General features: G+C 43.0%; 1 protein-coding gene and 1 long non-coding RNA gene across 2 annotated transcripts in view; one reads left to right on the top strand and one right to left on the bottom strand.

The window, feature by feature from the left end:
- Positions 1-4,413, top strand: part of YWHAG (tyrosine 3-monooxygenase/tryptophan 5-monooxygenase activation protein gamma) — a 23,084-nt gene extending 18,671 nt beyond the window's left edge. The window contains exon 2 of the mRNA XM_007425918.4: positions 1,006-4,413. Coding sequence (XP_007425980.1) covers positions 1,006-1,662 — 657 coding nt within the window. The 3' untranslated portion in view covers positions 1,663-4,413. The remainder of the gene's footprint in view (positions 1-1,005) is intronic.
- The window catches only part of LOC148214383 (uncharacterized), a 19,644-nt gene extending 1,967 nt beyond the window's left edge, over positions 1-17,677 (bottom strand). Inside the window, exons 1-2 of the long non-coding RNA XR_015798164.1 lie at positions 17,581-17,677; positions 10,460-10,549 (exon numbers count right to left, since the gene is read on the bottom strand). This is a non-coding gene — a long non-coding RNA (uncharacterized LOC148214383). The remainder of the gene's footprint in view (positions 1-10,459; positions 10,550-17,580) is intronic.

Below are 17,677 nucleotides of genomic sequence, written 5' to 3'. Positions count from 1 at the left end.
ATTCTCTTGATTTGGTGTATTTCTGTAAGAGGTGTAACCAAGGTTTATCTTTGTATTTATTGCCAGTGTGCCAGAACTAGATACTTCCCCTTGATTGACTCTGGTAGCTGCTGAGTTCCTGTATTGGCAAGATATAGGCATTTTGTAGTAATTGTGACGCTATTGCTTAGGACTCCAAAAGACTTGCTTTGGGTACCTGCTTGCCAAAATTGAGCATAGTAGTCATGCTAAATTTAGTAAAAAATGTCATTAGAGCATACAAGAAGATTTTGACTTCTAGAATCAGATTCTTTTTTTAGGAACACTTTCTAAGTCTTGTAGACCATGAAAAGTAACATGAAAATCAGTGGACTAGGACCTCGGTAGCATTCTGAATTTCAAATTTCTCCATTTGTCTTATCTGTATAGCACATTTCTGTCTCTTATTAGCATACATTTTTCAACTTTGCTGCCTGGGTTCCTTCCTATATACTTTTCCCACGATTACTGTATGACTTTGATTTCAAACTCAGGCTTGAGTTCTCCAGTTCTGTGATTTGGTTCATTTCTAATGAACCCCCATTTAAAATAGTATTCATCATATACTGAGAAGCAAAATATATCCCGTTTTTTGCACCCAGTGATCTTTATAACATAACATAATTTTAAAATTACTTCTCTGTCTCTCTGTGTTGCTGGTTAAATTTTTTAAAACACAAATTTTCTTCCAGTGGTGATGGTCCCAGTATCAATTTTAATTACTATTAGCAACTGTTTCTTTGGTCTGGACAATACGTTTTTAACCTTCATGCCTTTCATATTGCCCAACTTTTGCATGACATATTAATTCAGCTAGCAACTCTGTTAATGGTGTGAAAATCTTATAATGTTGTATTAAAATATGGTTTCTGCTGAGGGGGTCAGTGAGAAAGATTTTACCGAGATGTGCAATTTAGAAGTGGCATGGTTTCAAGTGAAAAAGCAAATATTAATTAAGTATATTATGTCATCCTTTGTCTCATACAGGTGACAGAGCTGAATGAGCCACTGTCCAATGAAGAAAGAAACCTCTTATCGGTTGCTTACAAGAATGTAGTTGGGGCCCGACGCTCCTCCTGGCGAGTAATTAGCAGCATTGAGCAGAAGACCTCTGCCGATGGCAATGAGAAGAAAATTGAGATGGTGCGGGCTTATCGTGAGAAGATTGAAAAGGAATTGGAAGCTGTGTGCCAGGATGTACTCAGTCTCCTAGACAACTACCTGATCAAGAACTGCAGCGAGACCCAATATGAGAGCAAAGTCTTCTACTTGAAGATGAAAGGGGACTATTACCGCTACCTTGCTGAGGTGGCCACAGGGGAGAAGAGAGCGACTGTGGTGGAATCCTCTGAGAAGGCATATAATGAAGCTCATGAGATTAGCAAGGAACACATGCAGCCAACTCACCCCATCCGACTTGGCCTGGCCCTTAACTACTCTGTTTTCTACTATGAGATCCAGAATGCCCCTGAGCAGGCATGCCACCTGGCCAAGACGGCTTTTGATGATGCCATTGCTGAGCTGGACACCCTCAACGAGGACTCCTACAAGGACTCAACGCTCATCATGCAGCTGCTCCGTGATAACCTAACGCTCTGGACAAGCGACCAGCAAGATGATGACGGTGGTGAAGGCAACAACTAGACCCTTTGGATGGACTGGCAGCCGCACGCCGATGCTACTACTGCAGTCTTTATTTTTTTCCCACAAGTGGGGGAGGGGGTCAGGGGTGGGGTAGGGGAAAAGGAGGTGTGATCTTCCAGGGAGGCTCCCCGCAACCTGTCTTTGATTGCCTCTGTGACACTTTTGCCAAAACACCACTAGTGGAAAGTCAGGCTGGCTGTGGTGATATGGAGTAGAATAGCAGCCTCACAATGGCATATGGACTGTTCAGTTGATTATCAATTCAAGGGGAGCTGTCTTTAAGTTATCTTAATTGCTAGGCATACATGAAGTTAATGATGACTAACTTGAATGGAATGGCCCTCTCTCTTTTTTTCCCTTGGTTTGATTTCTCTTTTTTGTTTGAGAAGCTGTTCTGTGGTTCCAGTAAGGTTTCCCAGTCATCTCTTCTCAATGAAATGTCACACTATTGTTAAGATGAAGTTTTTGTCTTGTCTCTCTATTGTCCACCTCCAATTTTGGAAGATTTGACTTCCCATTTATTATGGCATAATTTTAAAAACATCCCAAGATTCTAAAATCATAAGCATTGGAGTTTAGATGCTGAAGGTAGCCTGCAGTATTAACATTAAATTACAGTTTACAGTATTTCTACACAACAGCCATATTTTACATCAAGCCTTTTGAGTTTAAATTTGCTTTGCTTGTTCTTTCTGGCTTAATGTTCTCTAGCTTGCATCTGTGAATCAGTTTTCCAGATGTCTGAATGCTGCATGAAAACCATCCATCTTGTTCTGATTTTTTCACCATATTTTAATAGATGCCTGGCAAGCAGCTGTATGAAGTACAAGAATCCATAGCAAAAAGGATTCAGAATTTAAATTGGGCAAGAGAGAAGTTCTTAAAACATAATGCCTAATTCAGACCTGTATTTTTCCTCATTCAGTGTCTGGAGTTTTCCAAGGCCATTTTTTCTTTTCCAAAGGAAGGGGAAAGGTGTCATAGTCCATCCTCAGGGATCATGCTGCCAGTTTGCTCATAATCTTAACTTTCTCCTAGTATAGTAAAGATTCTCAGCAGATCTCCTCTGTGTGTTTTCCCCATGCCTCAGACCTTTCCTTTGTTGCCTGTATTGAAGGCAGGGTCTGTCTTTATTGCAAGTCTGTGGTATAAGTGAAACTATCAGGATAGAAACATCCACAAAGAAAAGAATCTGTTGCCAGTATCCTATTTAAAAAAAATATTGGCCTATTTAAAATGTGTACAGAAAATTAAATTCATCTGCATCTCTTAATATGCTGGGAGTGGGGGGAATACTACAGCTGATCAGGAATTTTTGTCATCCCCCTTTTAAAATAAATAAATCATGGTTGTGGGAAATTCATTGCTTTTCTTCCTTTGTAAATTAATTTTTTAAAATACAGCTTTTGTTAGTCAGAAGCACCTTAGAAGGAAACTAGGCTGTAATGACTCCCATTGCACAAATAGATTTGTTTTTCTCTGTGGAAAAGGAATGTCTTGTTTCTCATGGTGGTGTAGGCTTTCTTCTGTTTAGTTTGCTACAATGCACCTGGACAGTGAGGTGAGCTTCCTTGATGGTCTGCAGTTCCAAAGAAAGTAAAAGTTTAAAATGGGTTGGTATTGCAAAAAGCTGGCAAAACAGCATCAATGCATCCAGTGCAGATATATTTTAAAAAAAACCAAACATAATTGTATTTTGTTGTAGTGTGGTAATTCACATTCAGTGACTTTCCATTCAGGGCCACTTCAGTAAAGTGCCACGCCAGTAGCCTGTTTTGTGCATCCCATTGGCTCTACTAAGGAGGAGAGGCTTGCAACTTGAGTGATTGACTGAAACCTCTAAGAAATATTGTGGACTGGAAGGACATTTTAAGGCTTCACTTTAATTTGCAGTCATGTTGTGTGAGCAGTGCGTATCCCTGGCTTTGATTTGGAAGTGATTTACTGGAATTACAAAACCTTTCTTGATTTTTTTCCAGCTTCTAGCTCTGGCTGCTTTAAGAAAACTTTATGCAGGGGAAAAAGATCGCACAAGAGGGCTAAATATGGAGTGGGGGGCAGGGGGTTGGGGATGCGAGCAGCTTGAATGGTTTCTTTCAATTTTTTGTTAAAGAAATGCACTTGCCTATGATAACTGTTTCTCCAGTGAAATGAATAACTGCTCCATTATTCTATTGATACAATATTGTGCATGCTGGTGTTGTATTTCTATAAAGTAGCTTGAAATTTATTAACTTATACTGTAGATGTTATGTATTCCTATGACAATAGTCTTCAACAATTTTTTAAAATTTTTTAATTTATTTTATTTTTCCTTTTTGGGGGTAAAGTTTGCTCTACCAAATAGTGATCGTAACAAAACTGATCTGTTATGGATGTTGCTATAGTGACATGCAATTATATATGATTTTTTTAAAAAAAAGGAAAGCAAAGAAAACACCAGTGTTAGCTTAATCTTAATGTCTGGTGTTCGTCATGGTGAAATTATAACTATTACAGTGTAGGAGAAAAATGACTATGTTCTTTGAATGAGCCTTTGTTTGTGCTTTTCTGTCATGTTATGCAGTGAACTCTTTTTAAGGTCTAATCAGTGATTATTTTTCCAATTCCGTGTTTCTGTAAGGAATTATTTCACACACGGACCATTCTTAGCAGTTTTCCTCAGTGATGGAATATCATGAATGTGAGTCATTATGTAGCCGTCGTACATTGAGCAAATAAACTTACAGATCTGATGTCCATGCTACTCCACTATGGTCTTGTGTTGGAGTCTGCTTTATTCTTGGTAGCTATGAGCAGGGGGTCTGGGAATGTTCCTGGCTGCCATTGTGTCCTCTGGTGCAAGCTGTGCTAACTACTGGGCAGTCCTGGAATTCTGCCTGAAGTACTTTGGGAGAGGGGAGAAGGCGGGTTATATGAAGGTGATGACTAATGGCTCTTTAGCTAATGCCATTCCCCAAGTTTTTTGTTTTTTTTTGTTACTGAATCCTACTTGGGGATAATATGTTTCCTGATAAGTGGTTGTACAGCCTTTCTCCATTGACATTCTCTCAAGGAAAGTTTTGGACAACTTAGGCAAACTTAAAACAAATAATACTGTTTTATTAAGTGTTGAAAACATTACGATCAGCATTTCTTGAAAAACTTTAGTTACGAATCTAGACAGCTTGGGCAGATTTAAGAGATTTATATTTATCATCTGATGATTCTGGAAAGAGCCATCAGAGGTCACATAGAGTATGTTCACTTCCAGAGTCTCTCAAATATGCATGTTTTTGAAGGCAGGTAGTTTGTTCATCCAGGGGAAAGTTGAAAATATGACATGATGCATACTTGGAGTCCTTGGGGTTCTCTGAGCTTGGTTGTTTTCTTTCAAATGTTTCATTACCCAGCTAGGTAACATCTTCAGCACTGAAGATGTTACCTAGCCAGATATCGAAACGTCTGCAAGAAAACAACCAAGCTCAGAGAACCCCAAGGACTCCCCAGTTCAACCCTGAGCTACAATTATTCTCTTCTATTGATGCATACTTGGTATGTATAAGGCATGCCACAGTTCAACATTGTATACCTCTTTTCCCCTTTCTGAAGCCTTGTGAAATTCCAGTTCTTGTCAGAAAGCTAGATGAAAAATGCAAATAGGTGCCTTATTCTAATGCACTGTTAACTCTGCCCTTTAAATTTATAAGACAAAGAGGCCATGGAAAGTCTATGAACAGACCATCCTAATCTAGTGTTACTTAGATATATTGGTCTCTGACTCCGAGAATTCTCAACACAAGATTGTGACTGGGAATTGTAGTCTTAACATCTTGGGAACATTAGTTTGAAGAAGCTGGTACACTTTTTCTGTTGCATGTTCTGGATCTTGTAATGTTTCTCCATGGTGATTACCAGGAGCCCAGTTCATAGAAAACTCAACTTTTTAACTGGGGCTGAAGAGTTCATATTCTTGAACCCCACCCGAATGCATTGGTCAGCAACCCCATGCCTTCCAGACCCTGGCAGCTGTGACATGGCCAGTCAGTTATGTGCAAGCTTGTTGAGAGCTGAGATCTGTTTGATGTAAAGTTGTAAGAGGTTAAAATTATGTTCTGGTGTTCACTGAATTCTGTGCTTTTCAACTATATTATGAATTGAGTTGTGGGGAGTAGCATCTCCTTAAACTGTTTTCCTTCTAGATTTTCCCACCCGTTTTAGCTTACAGATTTTCGGACTCGGTTTGCAACAAGTAACAAAAGTGTTCTTTTCTTGTACTGTTTTCTCCCAGGTTGGCTTAGAATTTGACCAAGAGAAAGGGAAAGCTATATCCAAAGGGCCACAGATACCCAGAATCTTCAGATTAGCTTCCTTCCTGTTTCTGTCTAGGAAACTGTCCAGTTAAATCTGCTGTCTGGAAGAAGAAATTTCCACAGCAGGGATTCATTTAGAGATGCTATGAACAGCCTCTTTGGAAGGCAGGTAACTATGCTACTGCTTTAGGATTATTGCAAAGGGCAGGATTAAGTCCTTTTCCTGGGATGTCAATTGTAAATTAATAATCCCTCTTCTTCCTCCCCCCACCCCCCAATTGTTGAGAAATTCTATTCTAGTATGATTTGCAACCATGATGAAAGTTGTGAACTTTCTACAAGACTTTCTGCTCAGAATACATAGATAACAAATGCAAATAATACATTTTCTTTTTTATGCTGTATAAACTGCATAAAACTCTATTACACAGAATGTGATATTCTCATTACACAGAATATTACACAGAATCCTAGCCAGGTGCTGCTGAGAAACTCCAAATAGCCCACCCCACTGATACCCTATCCTGGCAACTAGAATAGTTCCCTACCTGAAGGTTTTAGTTAAATTTGTATTTGCAGATGCCTTCAAGTCAGCGTTGACTCCTGGAAACTGCCTGGACTAGTCCCTACAGTTTTCTTGGCAATGTTTTTTCAGAAGTGGTTTGTCACTGCCTCCTTCCTAGGGCTGAGAGAGTGACTGGCCCAAGGTCAACCAGCCAATTTTGTACTTAACGCAGGGAGTAGAACTCGCAGTCTCCTGGTTTCTAGACTGATACCTTAACCACTACACCAAACTGGCTCTCTTCTATAACATACTGAAACATAAACTAACCATGCTGGCTTGGCTTGTATTAGGCTAAAATAGGGCTGTGGTTCAGTGGCTGAATTCATACAGAAGCCATGAGCTGGAAGAGGTCATTCAGGCCTTGTCCAATCCCCTGAATCTAAAGACAAGCACCTCTTACCAGTTTGTCCTGTGTTCTTCCAAGCTGAGAGTCAAGAGCCAGTGGAGAATTATTATTACTATTATATTTTTATCCCACCTTTTTTATATATAACTCAAGGCAACAAACATACCTAATACTCCTGCCTCCTATTTTCCCCATAACAACCCTGTGAGGTGGGTTGGGCTGAGAGAGAGTGACAGGTCCAAAATCACCCAGCTGGTTTTCATGCCTAAAGGAGGCCTAGAACTCAGTCTCCTGCTTTCTAGCCCAGCATCTTCACCACTACACCAAACTGGCTCTCAGTTTGCAATAGAGTTGCAAACAGTTGCAAAAAGGGGAAATTTCCTCTCCTCCTACCATAAGCAGTGAAGTAGAGTTACTAATGGAAATATGTTTATACATGACTTATATTCATCTATTTTCCTGCAGTGTGCGGGACATTGGGGTGGTTGACTTCTTAGGGCCCTTCCAACACTGATTCTATGAGAAAGCAAAAATTTTAACCACCTGCATAGCACCCTTTTCAGATACCTTCAGAGTGCTATTGCATCTGCCTTCAGGCTAAACATCCTCAGTTTCATCTCTCTCTCTTCATGGAACTTAGTGTCTCATTCTGGAAGCCATCTCTATTGCCCCTCTGAATGTTCACACGTGATACTTGTGGATTCCTTCTATCCTATGCCTGCATTAATCTCTAAAAAAATTACAACACAATTTGAATTTAAATATATAATTCTGATGTTTTCTCCTAACATACTACCTTTCTTTCCAGATGACATTTATTCTGTTAGTGTCCTAAAATAGGAGGGGTATCCTGGACTTAGAACAGGATCTGCTTCCTTGCTCTGTGGAGAATTCAGATTAAAGCGTCCCAAACAGGTGACTGTCATGTATCCTGAAACACTCACAAAGGGAACTTGACGGATTGGCTCCACTGCTGAACTGCACTTCTTGTTAAGAAAGTTTTTCCCCCACACATCCAATTGGAATCTCCCTCATGGTCGCTTAAATGCATTCTTCTACGTCTGGCACCCAGACTATAGAAAACAGGGCTTGCTGTTCTATGTGACATCCTTTCAGGTATTTGAAGAACAACCAGTAGTTCAACTTATGTGAGAAACCCAGCCCTTCCCTTAGCACAGTGTTTTCTGTGCTAAGAAAGCATGCTGGCTGGGGAATTCTGGGAGTTGAAGTCCACACATCTCCAAGTTGCCAAGTTTGAAAAACACTGTCTTAGCACTTTACATTCTATATCTCGGTGTTATCTATGATGGGGACAATATATGATGCCAAAACCGACTAAGGTTCAGTGGATTATATTGTCTGAACCCAGGCAGTTTGTTATTTCAGAAAATCACAGCTCTGTAAACCATAAAGCTTTACCATCATCTTGCTAGGCTGGTGTGCAGAAACAACTGTGCTGCAGTGCCAAAAGGCCTTCTGGAGCTCCACAGGCATTCATCACACCGCTACCCTCACCCCCTTTGGTCAGATGCAGTGAAGTTTCTCATCTGGCATGTACTCATCACAGCTGCCACCTTCAGGATGCTGCTGGTATTGCATCCTAAAAGGCACCTCCTATGTTTTGATACATCCTCCTTGATCTTCTCCCATCTCTCTTTCCCACTCCTTTTAAAACTTCATCACTAGCCATTAACGCACAAGACAGTTGTGCCTTTCCTACTCTGTACAGGGACCGCCATCAGTTCCCACAATCCTAGAAGTAAAAGTGGAGCTTGCAGAGAGTTGTGGAGTTTATTCTGAAATGTTTTACATTTGACAATTCAGCAGGATGCCTCGTCTCACTATGTGGGGTCTTCATTTTGATGCGTGGATGTAGCCACAAAGGGGCTTTGCATATCAAGAAGCCCAGTAGCCTTCAAGGGAGGCTCCCTTTTAAGCCCCTTCCCCAGGGGAAGTGGCCCAAAAGGTACATGTTGCCAACTCTTCAGAAAACACTTTTCTGTCTTCAGCAGAAATGTGATAATATACAAACCAGCATGATTATAATATAAGCAATGAAAATGGAAGAGTTTTGTGTGATGAATACCTGCTGGAGCTGAAGGCATGAGGAGCAATTAATTTAACTTGGCATACCAAAATCTCTTGGAGGTTTACTGTAACCTTCCTCCACTTTTAAAACCAAGACATTAAAAATAGGTATATATTTTAAAAAATGGTTAAAACAGCAATTAAAACAAATGAAAACAGACAACTAAAATTCATAATTCAATTAAAACCAGGGTCTTTTAAAAAGCTAGTGAAGAATTGCATTTCAAAGAGAAATGGGATAGCAAGAGGGAAACTTCACCCAAACAGCTGCCAGGGGAATTTATAGGTGGAGCTTCTCAGATCATCTCGGTAAGCTTGGAGGTTGGTATGGAAAGAGGTGTTTTTTCAGCTAAGCCTGGACATAAGCTGGGTAGGGCTTTAAAGATAATGATCACCACTTTAAATTTTGCCTGGAAATGAACTGATAACCATGTAATGTTTTATTCTCATAATGTATTTGCTGTGTCAGTCATAGACTATGGGCAGCATACCGCCATGGAAAATACACCATTCAGTCATAAAAGCTATATAAAACCAGCCAGATTGAAACCCTACCACAAGAGCTTATTTTATTTTATTTTATTTTTTTATTATTAAATTTATATGCTGCCCATCTCCCCCAGAGAATGACTTTGGGAGCCTTACAATTAAAAACCAAGACAATAAAATGATAAAAATATCCCCCCCCCGATTAAAACACACATAACAAATCTATAAAAACAATATACAAATCAATAAGATGGGGAAAGCAGTATCAATCATCCTACGAGCCAGCTGTAGCAGTGTGAGCCCCCATCAGGCCCTCAGGCCATCTGGCATAGCCATGTTTTTATACCTTTTTGGAAGGCCAGGAGAGTGGGGGCAGCCCACACCTCAGCTGGCAAGCTGTTCCACAGGGCGGGGGCCATGGCAGAAAAGGCCTCTTCCTAGATCCCGCCAACTGAAATTCCTTGACTGGTGGGGTCTGCAATATGCCCCTCCTGCTGGACTGAGTGGGGTGGGCAGTTATAACCGGGGCAAGAGGGCTCCTCAGATAACCTGGTCCTGTGCCATGAAGGGCTTTAAAGGTGATAACCAACACCTTGAATTGGACCCGGAAGCAAACCAGCAACCAATGCAGCTCGCATAACAGAGGTGTTGTATGTGCTGCCCTAGGGGCATTCAAGATTGTTCGTGCAGCTGCACTTTCTGCCAGCTGTAGCTTCCGAATACTCAAGGGTAGCCCCATGTAGAGTGCATTGCAGTAATTCAAACGAGGTGACCAGGGCATGAGTGACTCTGCGGAGGGCCTCCTGTTCCAGGAAGGGGCATAACTGACGCACAACACAAAGCTGTGCGAAGGCCTCCTAGCAACAACTGCCACCTGCTCTTTGAACAGGAGTCGTGAGTCTAGGAGGACCCCCAGATTACGCACCGGGTCTGTCTGGGGTAGTGCAACCCCGTCTAGAACCAGAGATAAGCTCACAGATCTTGAGGCTCCCCGTATCCACAGCCACTCCATCTTACCAGGGTTCAGTTGAAGCCTGTTGTCCCCCATCCAGGCCCCTACAGCCTCCAGGCACCACGAAAGGGTAGCCACAGCATCACTTAGGTCACCTGGGATGGAGATATATAGTTGAATATCATCAGCATAATGATGATACCTCATCCCATGCTGCCGGATGATCTCACCCAGCGGTTTCATGTAGATGTTAAATAGGAGAGGCGAGAGCACTGAACCTGAGGCACCCCACAAAGTAGGGGCCGCGGGCTGGATCTCTCACTCCCTATCAACACTGATTGGTGTCAACCTTTGAGGAAAGAGCTGAACCAGCACAAAACTGCCACCCAGCCCCAACTCCTGCAGCCGACCCAAAAGGATGCTATGGTCGATGGTATCAAAAGCCATCAAGAGGTCACGAAGAGTGAGGATGGATGCACTACCCACATCCTGTTCTTGCCAGAGATCATCTAAAAGCGCAACCCATGGTGTTTCTGTCCCATAACTGGGCCTGAAACCTGACTGAAAGGGGTCCAGATAATCTATTTCCTCCAGGATCCTCTGAAGCTATTGCACGATGACCTTTTTCACAACCTTACCCAAAAAGGGAAGGTGGGAAGCTGGACAAAAATTGTCCAGAAGGGTGGAGTCCAGCGATGGTTTCTTGAGGAGAGGGTGGACCAGAGCCTCTTTAAAAGGCGTCAGGAACACCCCCTCCTGCAAGGATGAATTGACCACTGCTAGTACCTACCTCAGTGTCACCTCCCTGCAGGCTTTAACCAACCAGGGAGACAAGAATCTAATGCACAGGTGGCCGCATTAACAGCCCCAAGGACCCTGTCCACTTCCTCAGGTCCAACAGGATCAAACTGTTCCCAGATAACTGGGTAAGTCTGTTCCCCGGGCATCTCCACCGGACCTGCATCATGCTTAGCTTCCAGCTGGGAACGGATCCGAGCAATTTTATCTGTCAGGTGTTCGAGGTCTGTCAGCTTAACTACAGTGCCAAGTTTTGCACAGATTGATGTTTCTAGACTAGTCGCTCAATGTTACCAATGCATGTACTGCAGTTTTGAAGTCATAATCTTGCAGTTGGCATCTCAACTGAAGGTGATAATATACACTCCTGGTTATTGCCTTAATCTGGAAACCAGAAGAGAAACACCCCAAACCTGAATATCTTTTTCTTCTGGGAGACTCATTTTATTCTCACAGGTAGATCTACCGCCCCTCTGAAATTATGTCCCCTCACAATGAGCACCTCCGCTTTGTCTGGATTCAATTTCAGTTTGTTATTCCTCATTCAGCCCATTACTAACTGCAGGTAGACATTCACAGAGAAATTGATCTGGGTGTCACCAGCATACTGATAGCACCTAGCTCCGAATCTCCTGATAGTCTCCCCCAGTGGTTTCAAGTAGATAATGAAAAACAAAACCACTGCAAAGAAATTATCACTTATTCCTAATCTCTCTGGAATACCATGGTTGATGGTATCAAAAGCTGATGAGAAGTCAAGAGCAAACAATCTTCTGTTGGTCCCCAAAGCTCATTGTGCTGATCAAGGCAGTCTGAACCTATAGTTTGCTCTGAAGTCAGTCTGGAGTGATGCGAGATACTCTGCTTCCTTCAGGACTGCTTACAGTTGTGAAGCCACGACTTTCTCAATCACCTTACCCAACCTTGGGAGATTAGAAAGTGGTTTATAATTGTCCATTTCAGGGCAGTCTTCTTAAAGGAGAAGTTTGATAATTGCCTTTTTTAAAAAAGTAATCTGGTCTGCTGTATCTCACAGAAACATTTATGATGTTAACTAATGGGTCTCTAATAATTTCCTAGACAAGATGATACAAGCCAACTTGGGCAAGGATTCTGAGAAGCAGCGGTGGACTATACTGCTCCAAGGAACCAATCACATCCTGAAAATGATCCAGTCTAACTATACAAGAGGAGTTATAACACCCCCGCTCCAATTGTTGATTCTCTCTCAAAGGGGGCAGCCAGACTTTATCCACAAAAACCTTCTCATTGAAAGGCTCTGCAACAAGACACTGGAAGAATGAAGCAGGGGTACAAGTCAGACCAACTCACAATCCCAAAAGCACAGGAGGCTGTTAGCTGGCTAATGCAAAATGAGGAGGAAAACATGGTTTCTTCACTGCACATATCCCAATTCACCATGACATAAGCCATCAAACTGACTTTATATTAAGTCCACTCAAGTTTGAATCAGGTCTCTTTCCACTTGCTGCTTCAGCTCCTGCAGTTCATCCTTCTACTATGGCTCCATCTTGGGAGCACGTGGGATGCAGCGGCTTTGGAGCAACTGTGTTGATAAAGTCACAGGATCCTTTATCGCTCTCTACTGGTAGTCTATACAAAAACATCAAAGTCCTGCTGGATCAAGCTGAAGACCTATCTAGTCTAGCATGCTGCGACTGGGTTCATAACACGCTTTGGGCTCAGCATGCTGTGTGTATCAGGGGACCAAGCCCTGTCACCACCTTCTAAGTCTGCCAGAGCCGTTTCCTCCTCCTAGATTGTGGGAAGGGAGATAAATCCATCCAAGCAGTCTGTAAGGCTTTTTTCACTATGACTCTGTTTAAGTCCTACATTACGATGCAACTGGTGGTTTTCCAATGTGGTCTAGGAACATTGGGCACACAGTGTGAATTTCTCAAAGCTTATTTGAAATTCTTTAGTTACATCTAAAACAGGAATAAGCAAGGGTATGCAATGGGGAAACAGGAGAGCAAGATAGTTGTAGTCTTTGAAAATGAGAGCTAGTTTGGTGTCGTGGTTAAGGCACCAGTCTAGAAACTGGGAGACTGTGAGTTCTAGTTCCTCCTTGGGCACAAAGCCAGTTGGGTGACTTTGGGCCAGTCACTCTCTCTCAGCCCTAAGAAGGAGGCAATGGCAACCACTTCTGAAAAACCTTACCAAGAAAACTGCAGGGACGTATCCAGGCAGTTGCCAGGAGTCAACCCTGACTTGAAGGCACCCCCCCCCCCAAATAATCCTTGAAAGCCTAATTAAAAATCCTGCCTGAAACATCAGGAAAAATTGCAGCATTAACATTATTCTCAACCCTTCACAGACATTATCGGGCTTCTCTCAGGACAAAGGCTGCATCCTGTGTGAACTCACACGCTATGGGCCACAGGAAGCAAGCCAAATGTCCCTTTTGAAAGCTAGATAATGTCTTATAATTGTCACAGGCATCTAACAAAGCCTTTACCAAAAGGAAAGAATGCAATATCGCAATTAACTTTTGTCCCAGGAATTAGAATCACTTGACAATATTCTTCACTTGCCCTCCTCCTCCTGCCAAAAGTAGAGACGTTCTCTAAATCTGCAGTTAATAAAGATAAATTCATGCTGATCCCTTGCTTCTTAAGAAGGGCAAATAACAGAGTCAGCAAGAGCCAAATCATCTCTTCCAAATACATTTGGCAGGGATGCATCTGTATTTCAATAATTAAGTCACCATACCCTTGCTCTGAGCCAGTGTCCAACTGAAATTGGAAAGGAAGGAATGAGAGTCTGGCTCACATGCACCGGTTATCCGCTGTATGTCTTTCTAGAACTGATAGAATGCCGCTCAACTTGGATTATAAAAATCATACAGAACTTTACTGAAAAATCAATTCTCTCTAAGTGCAAGTGAAGCCAAGAATATATTATTGAACAAATAATCAGAAGAGCAATATAGAATAATCATCAGCACATTTAGAAACACAATCTATCTTCTTCCTCTCTCAATATTTCCTCACTACTGGAAGTTCAGAGGAAAGAAGTACAAACTGGTGGAGAGATTCACAGAGCAGACATGGGGGGGTGGGGACCAAATTATAGTGGTAATCATGAAATTTATAATCATACAGTCATTGTGAAATTTATGAAGAGTTATCTCTTTATATTTCTGTTGCCCAAATGTTGGGTAATTTGCTAGAACAAATCAGAGAAGCAATGTTAGGATAGCCTAGAGCCTAGGTGTGTTTTACAATTAAACTATAACTTGAAAGTGAGAAACTTGTGATTTTTATATACAGTATGCACCGAAACCATCAGTCCAGAGTTCTTTTCACATCATCAGAAGAGAGTGATGAACCAGCCATTACATACAAAAAAATGGAAAACTCTCTGTGTTCTGCTGATTTCCAGATGGGATTATATTAATTCCTGCAATCCCAAGTGTTCTTGGCTCATTATCACATTGGATTTCATTTATTACTTACATTATTTCTAGCACATCTTAACTGTAATGTAAACTTTATAGAGCACACATGAAGAATGACAGGGAGGCAGAAGAACGGAGTCATGGAAAAATGGGTTTTCAGCTTGCAAGCTGAAAACCACTTTAGATTGCCAGGACAGAGATAATAGGAACATGGAGACCTCTACGAGAAGGATTTGTTGTTTGCAAGCTAAAGAATTTGCTAAATGTTATCAAAGATTTATGATATAAGCAGCTGCTATATGAATCCCAAGAAGGAGAAGGAAACCAGCTAAAAGCAAGGGAGCCTTTCAAAGTCTAGAGCGCCCTGTCATAGTGCCAACCTCTAAAGCAGTGTTTCTCAACCTTGGCAACTTTTAAGATGTGTGGACTTCAACTCCCAGAATTCCCCAGCCAGCATGTCCACACATCTTAAAGTTGCCAAAGTTGAGAAACACTGCTCTAAAGAAACCTACCCTATTCTCACCCTGAGTGTGAGTGACCTTGTGACAGTTTCAACAGAGAACATTACTGCATCTCTTTAAGAACGTTTTGCTAAACTAAACTAAGGGTCGGTTTCCTCAGAAGTGTCTGCAGCTCTGCCCTTTTGCAGTGTTACAGACAAAAGTACGTACGTGGGGGATGGAGTTTGCATTGCAATGTTGCAAGCCACATTTTGTCACTTGTTCCCCCTTCCCCTGGACACCCATGAATCTCATGGGTGGGTTGTTCAATATCCCTCTCTAATGATCAGGGGTCTCCTCAGAGTGTGGTCAAAAAAGTCAAGATGGTGCCTATCACGGTGTGATTGAAGCTCCATCTGTTTTTCATATGCATTGCACACACAAAAAACAGGCAGAGCTTTGATTGCATTGTCCTATCAGCCATTTTTTTCTTTTTTTTTACCACACCCTGTAAAAGGAGGCTAAGATCTGTGAAACAAAGTTGTGTTTTAACACCCAAAGGGCAGTAACGGATAGCCCACCGCCACAACAGTCAGCGCTGCTGATCAGGGTCATTGAGAATCGGCTCTGCAAAACACCCAATGAGTAAATATCTAGTTATTCACATCTACGCTCTAATGTCACGTCTAGCCTTTGATACTGTTGGAAGTGCAAATCCAGGGGCACCGATTCTTCTGCACCTCATGACCTACTGACCACCAGGGGGCAGTAGGATGTAGACAGAGAGTTAAGGGTTGACTCTCTCTCCCCTGTCTGTCAAGCTGCTACCCTTCTGCCTTAGTTAGTTCCCTTGCATACAGTAGAGCACATGCTCTTGGGTTCTCCTCCGGGTGGAATGCAGCTACTTAGGCTTTGCCCAGCCCTATCATGTATTTCCTGTATATAAATCTCCTTTCACCTTTAGTTATAAAACCTGCTTCAGTATGGATCAGATTAGGAACTGCTCTCAGGAACACTCCCATGCGTGCAATGTTTCAACTTCCAACAGACACAAATCATGGAAGTACACGGATGGGGTGGGATAGTGCTATAGGTGGGAAGAAGCCGTTCTGTATTGGACCTTCCAAAAAGGGTGCTAAGGCTAGGCGGGTTTTTTTTTCCTGGGCTGTCCCAACTCCATCTTCATTCCTGATCAGCTGCAACAGTAGTTGTTATTATATTATCATTATCATTCTGGACTGTCTTTGAAGAAATTCAGCATTCTGCCTATTGCAAAGAAGATTCTCTTTTTACTTTTCAATCCATCTACAATAGAACAGAATAGGGCAAGGGAGGCGATCAGGGTATGGAGCAGACAGTAAAGAACTGAGTATTTCAATCAACAGGAATGATCCTATTTCTCACTCCGGAATGTTGGAGGGCGTGTGTGTGTAATATATGGAGGGCATATGTGTGTGAATGTGTGAGATTATTTATCTATCTCACACATTCACACACATATGCCCGATAGACAGACAGACAGACAGACAGTATATAAGCTAAATAAATGGGCTGTTAGAGGGCATATGTGTTTTGATGACAGACAGACAGACAGACAGATCCCTTCTCACCCCTATGAGTGGTATGTGTCTTCCTCAATCTCAGGTCCTCTGCCAGAGGCCCGGGAGCTTGAGGGTTCTGCGCAGTATCTGAGCTGTTCCTAGCCTTGCACTCTTCTGGACAGAGCTCAGATGGTGTTCCTGGGATCTGTTGGAGCCCCTCTCCCAGCTTAGGAGCCACAGCCCCGAGCGCTCCTACCAACTTAAAATCTAGGATGCTGTTCAACTGCAGATGCTAGCTCTGACCTGAATAAATGTGTTGTGTGAACTGGGCTGAACACCAGGCCATTGCTCATCTATCCTTCCCGGGGCTGCTTTTATTTTTGTGGGTAAGCTGCATCCTGCTTACCTCACCTCACTGGGCGATGGACAAAGCCCGGGCCCTCCTTCCGTAGGATATTGTACTACAGTACAACATCACTGCAACACACCACCTCCCTCCCACACACCCTTTGTCCCCGACCTGATGCAACTCTCGGGGGGGGGGGCGCCCACACACACACGCACACGCAGAAAGACTCCGCCTGGCCAATCCCTGCCAAGCCTCCGCAGCCAATGAGGCAGAGGCAGAGGCAGCGGGCTGCCAAATCCCTGGTCTGTTGCTAAGGCCAAAACAAAGTGGGGGCGGCTCTTCCCCAACTGGGCGAGGGGGGTGAGCAGGGAATTCACCCACGTGTCCAGCGGGCGCCGCGCCGCTTCGGCGGCGCGCGTTGCCAGCCCGGCGGGGCCGGGGCCGGGGCCGGGGCCGAGCCCCGGGTCGCGTCTCGTACGGAAGCGTGCTGCGGAATCAGCTTCGTTTCAGCAGACCCGGCCGCGGGCAGCTCGTAGCCTCTGAAAGAAAGGCCCGGATCCTCGTATGGGGGAAATGCCCTTTTGGACATGGGCACCGGGAGGTGGCGGGTTTGGCCAGACCTGCGCTTATTCCTGACCTTTTGGAGCGCTGCCGAGTCGTTGCTTTTGCAGGGCCTCTGAGCATGAGCCAAGGGCCGTCCGCAGCACAAATGAGAAGGTGGTGTTAAGCTGCGC

This window comes from Python bivittatus, unplaced genomic scaffold (genome assembly GCF_059951505.1).
Source record: "Python bivittatus isolate LINGU-HERP-01145 unplaced genomic scaffold, Pbiv_v1 ctg000690_np1212, whole genome shotgun sequence".
Lineage (NCBI taxonomy): Eukaryota > Metazoa > Chordata > Lepidosauria > Squamata > Pythonidae > Python > Python bivittatus.
Note: the sequence above shows the minus strand (reverse complement) of the source record. Positions and strands in the feature narration are given on the sequence as shown.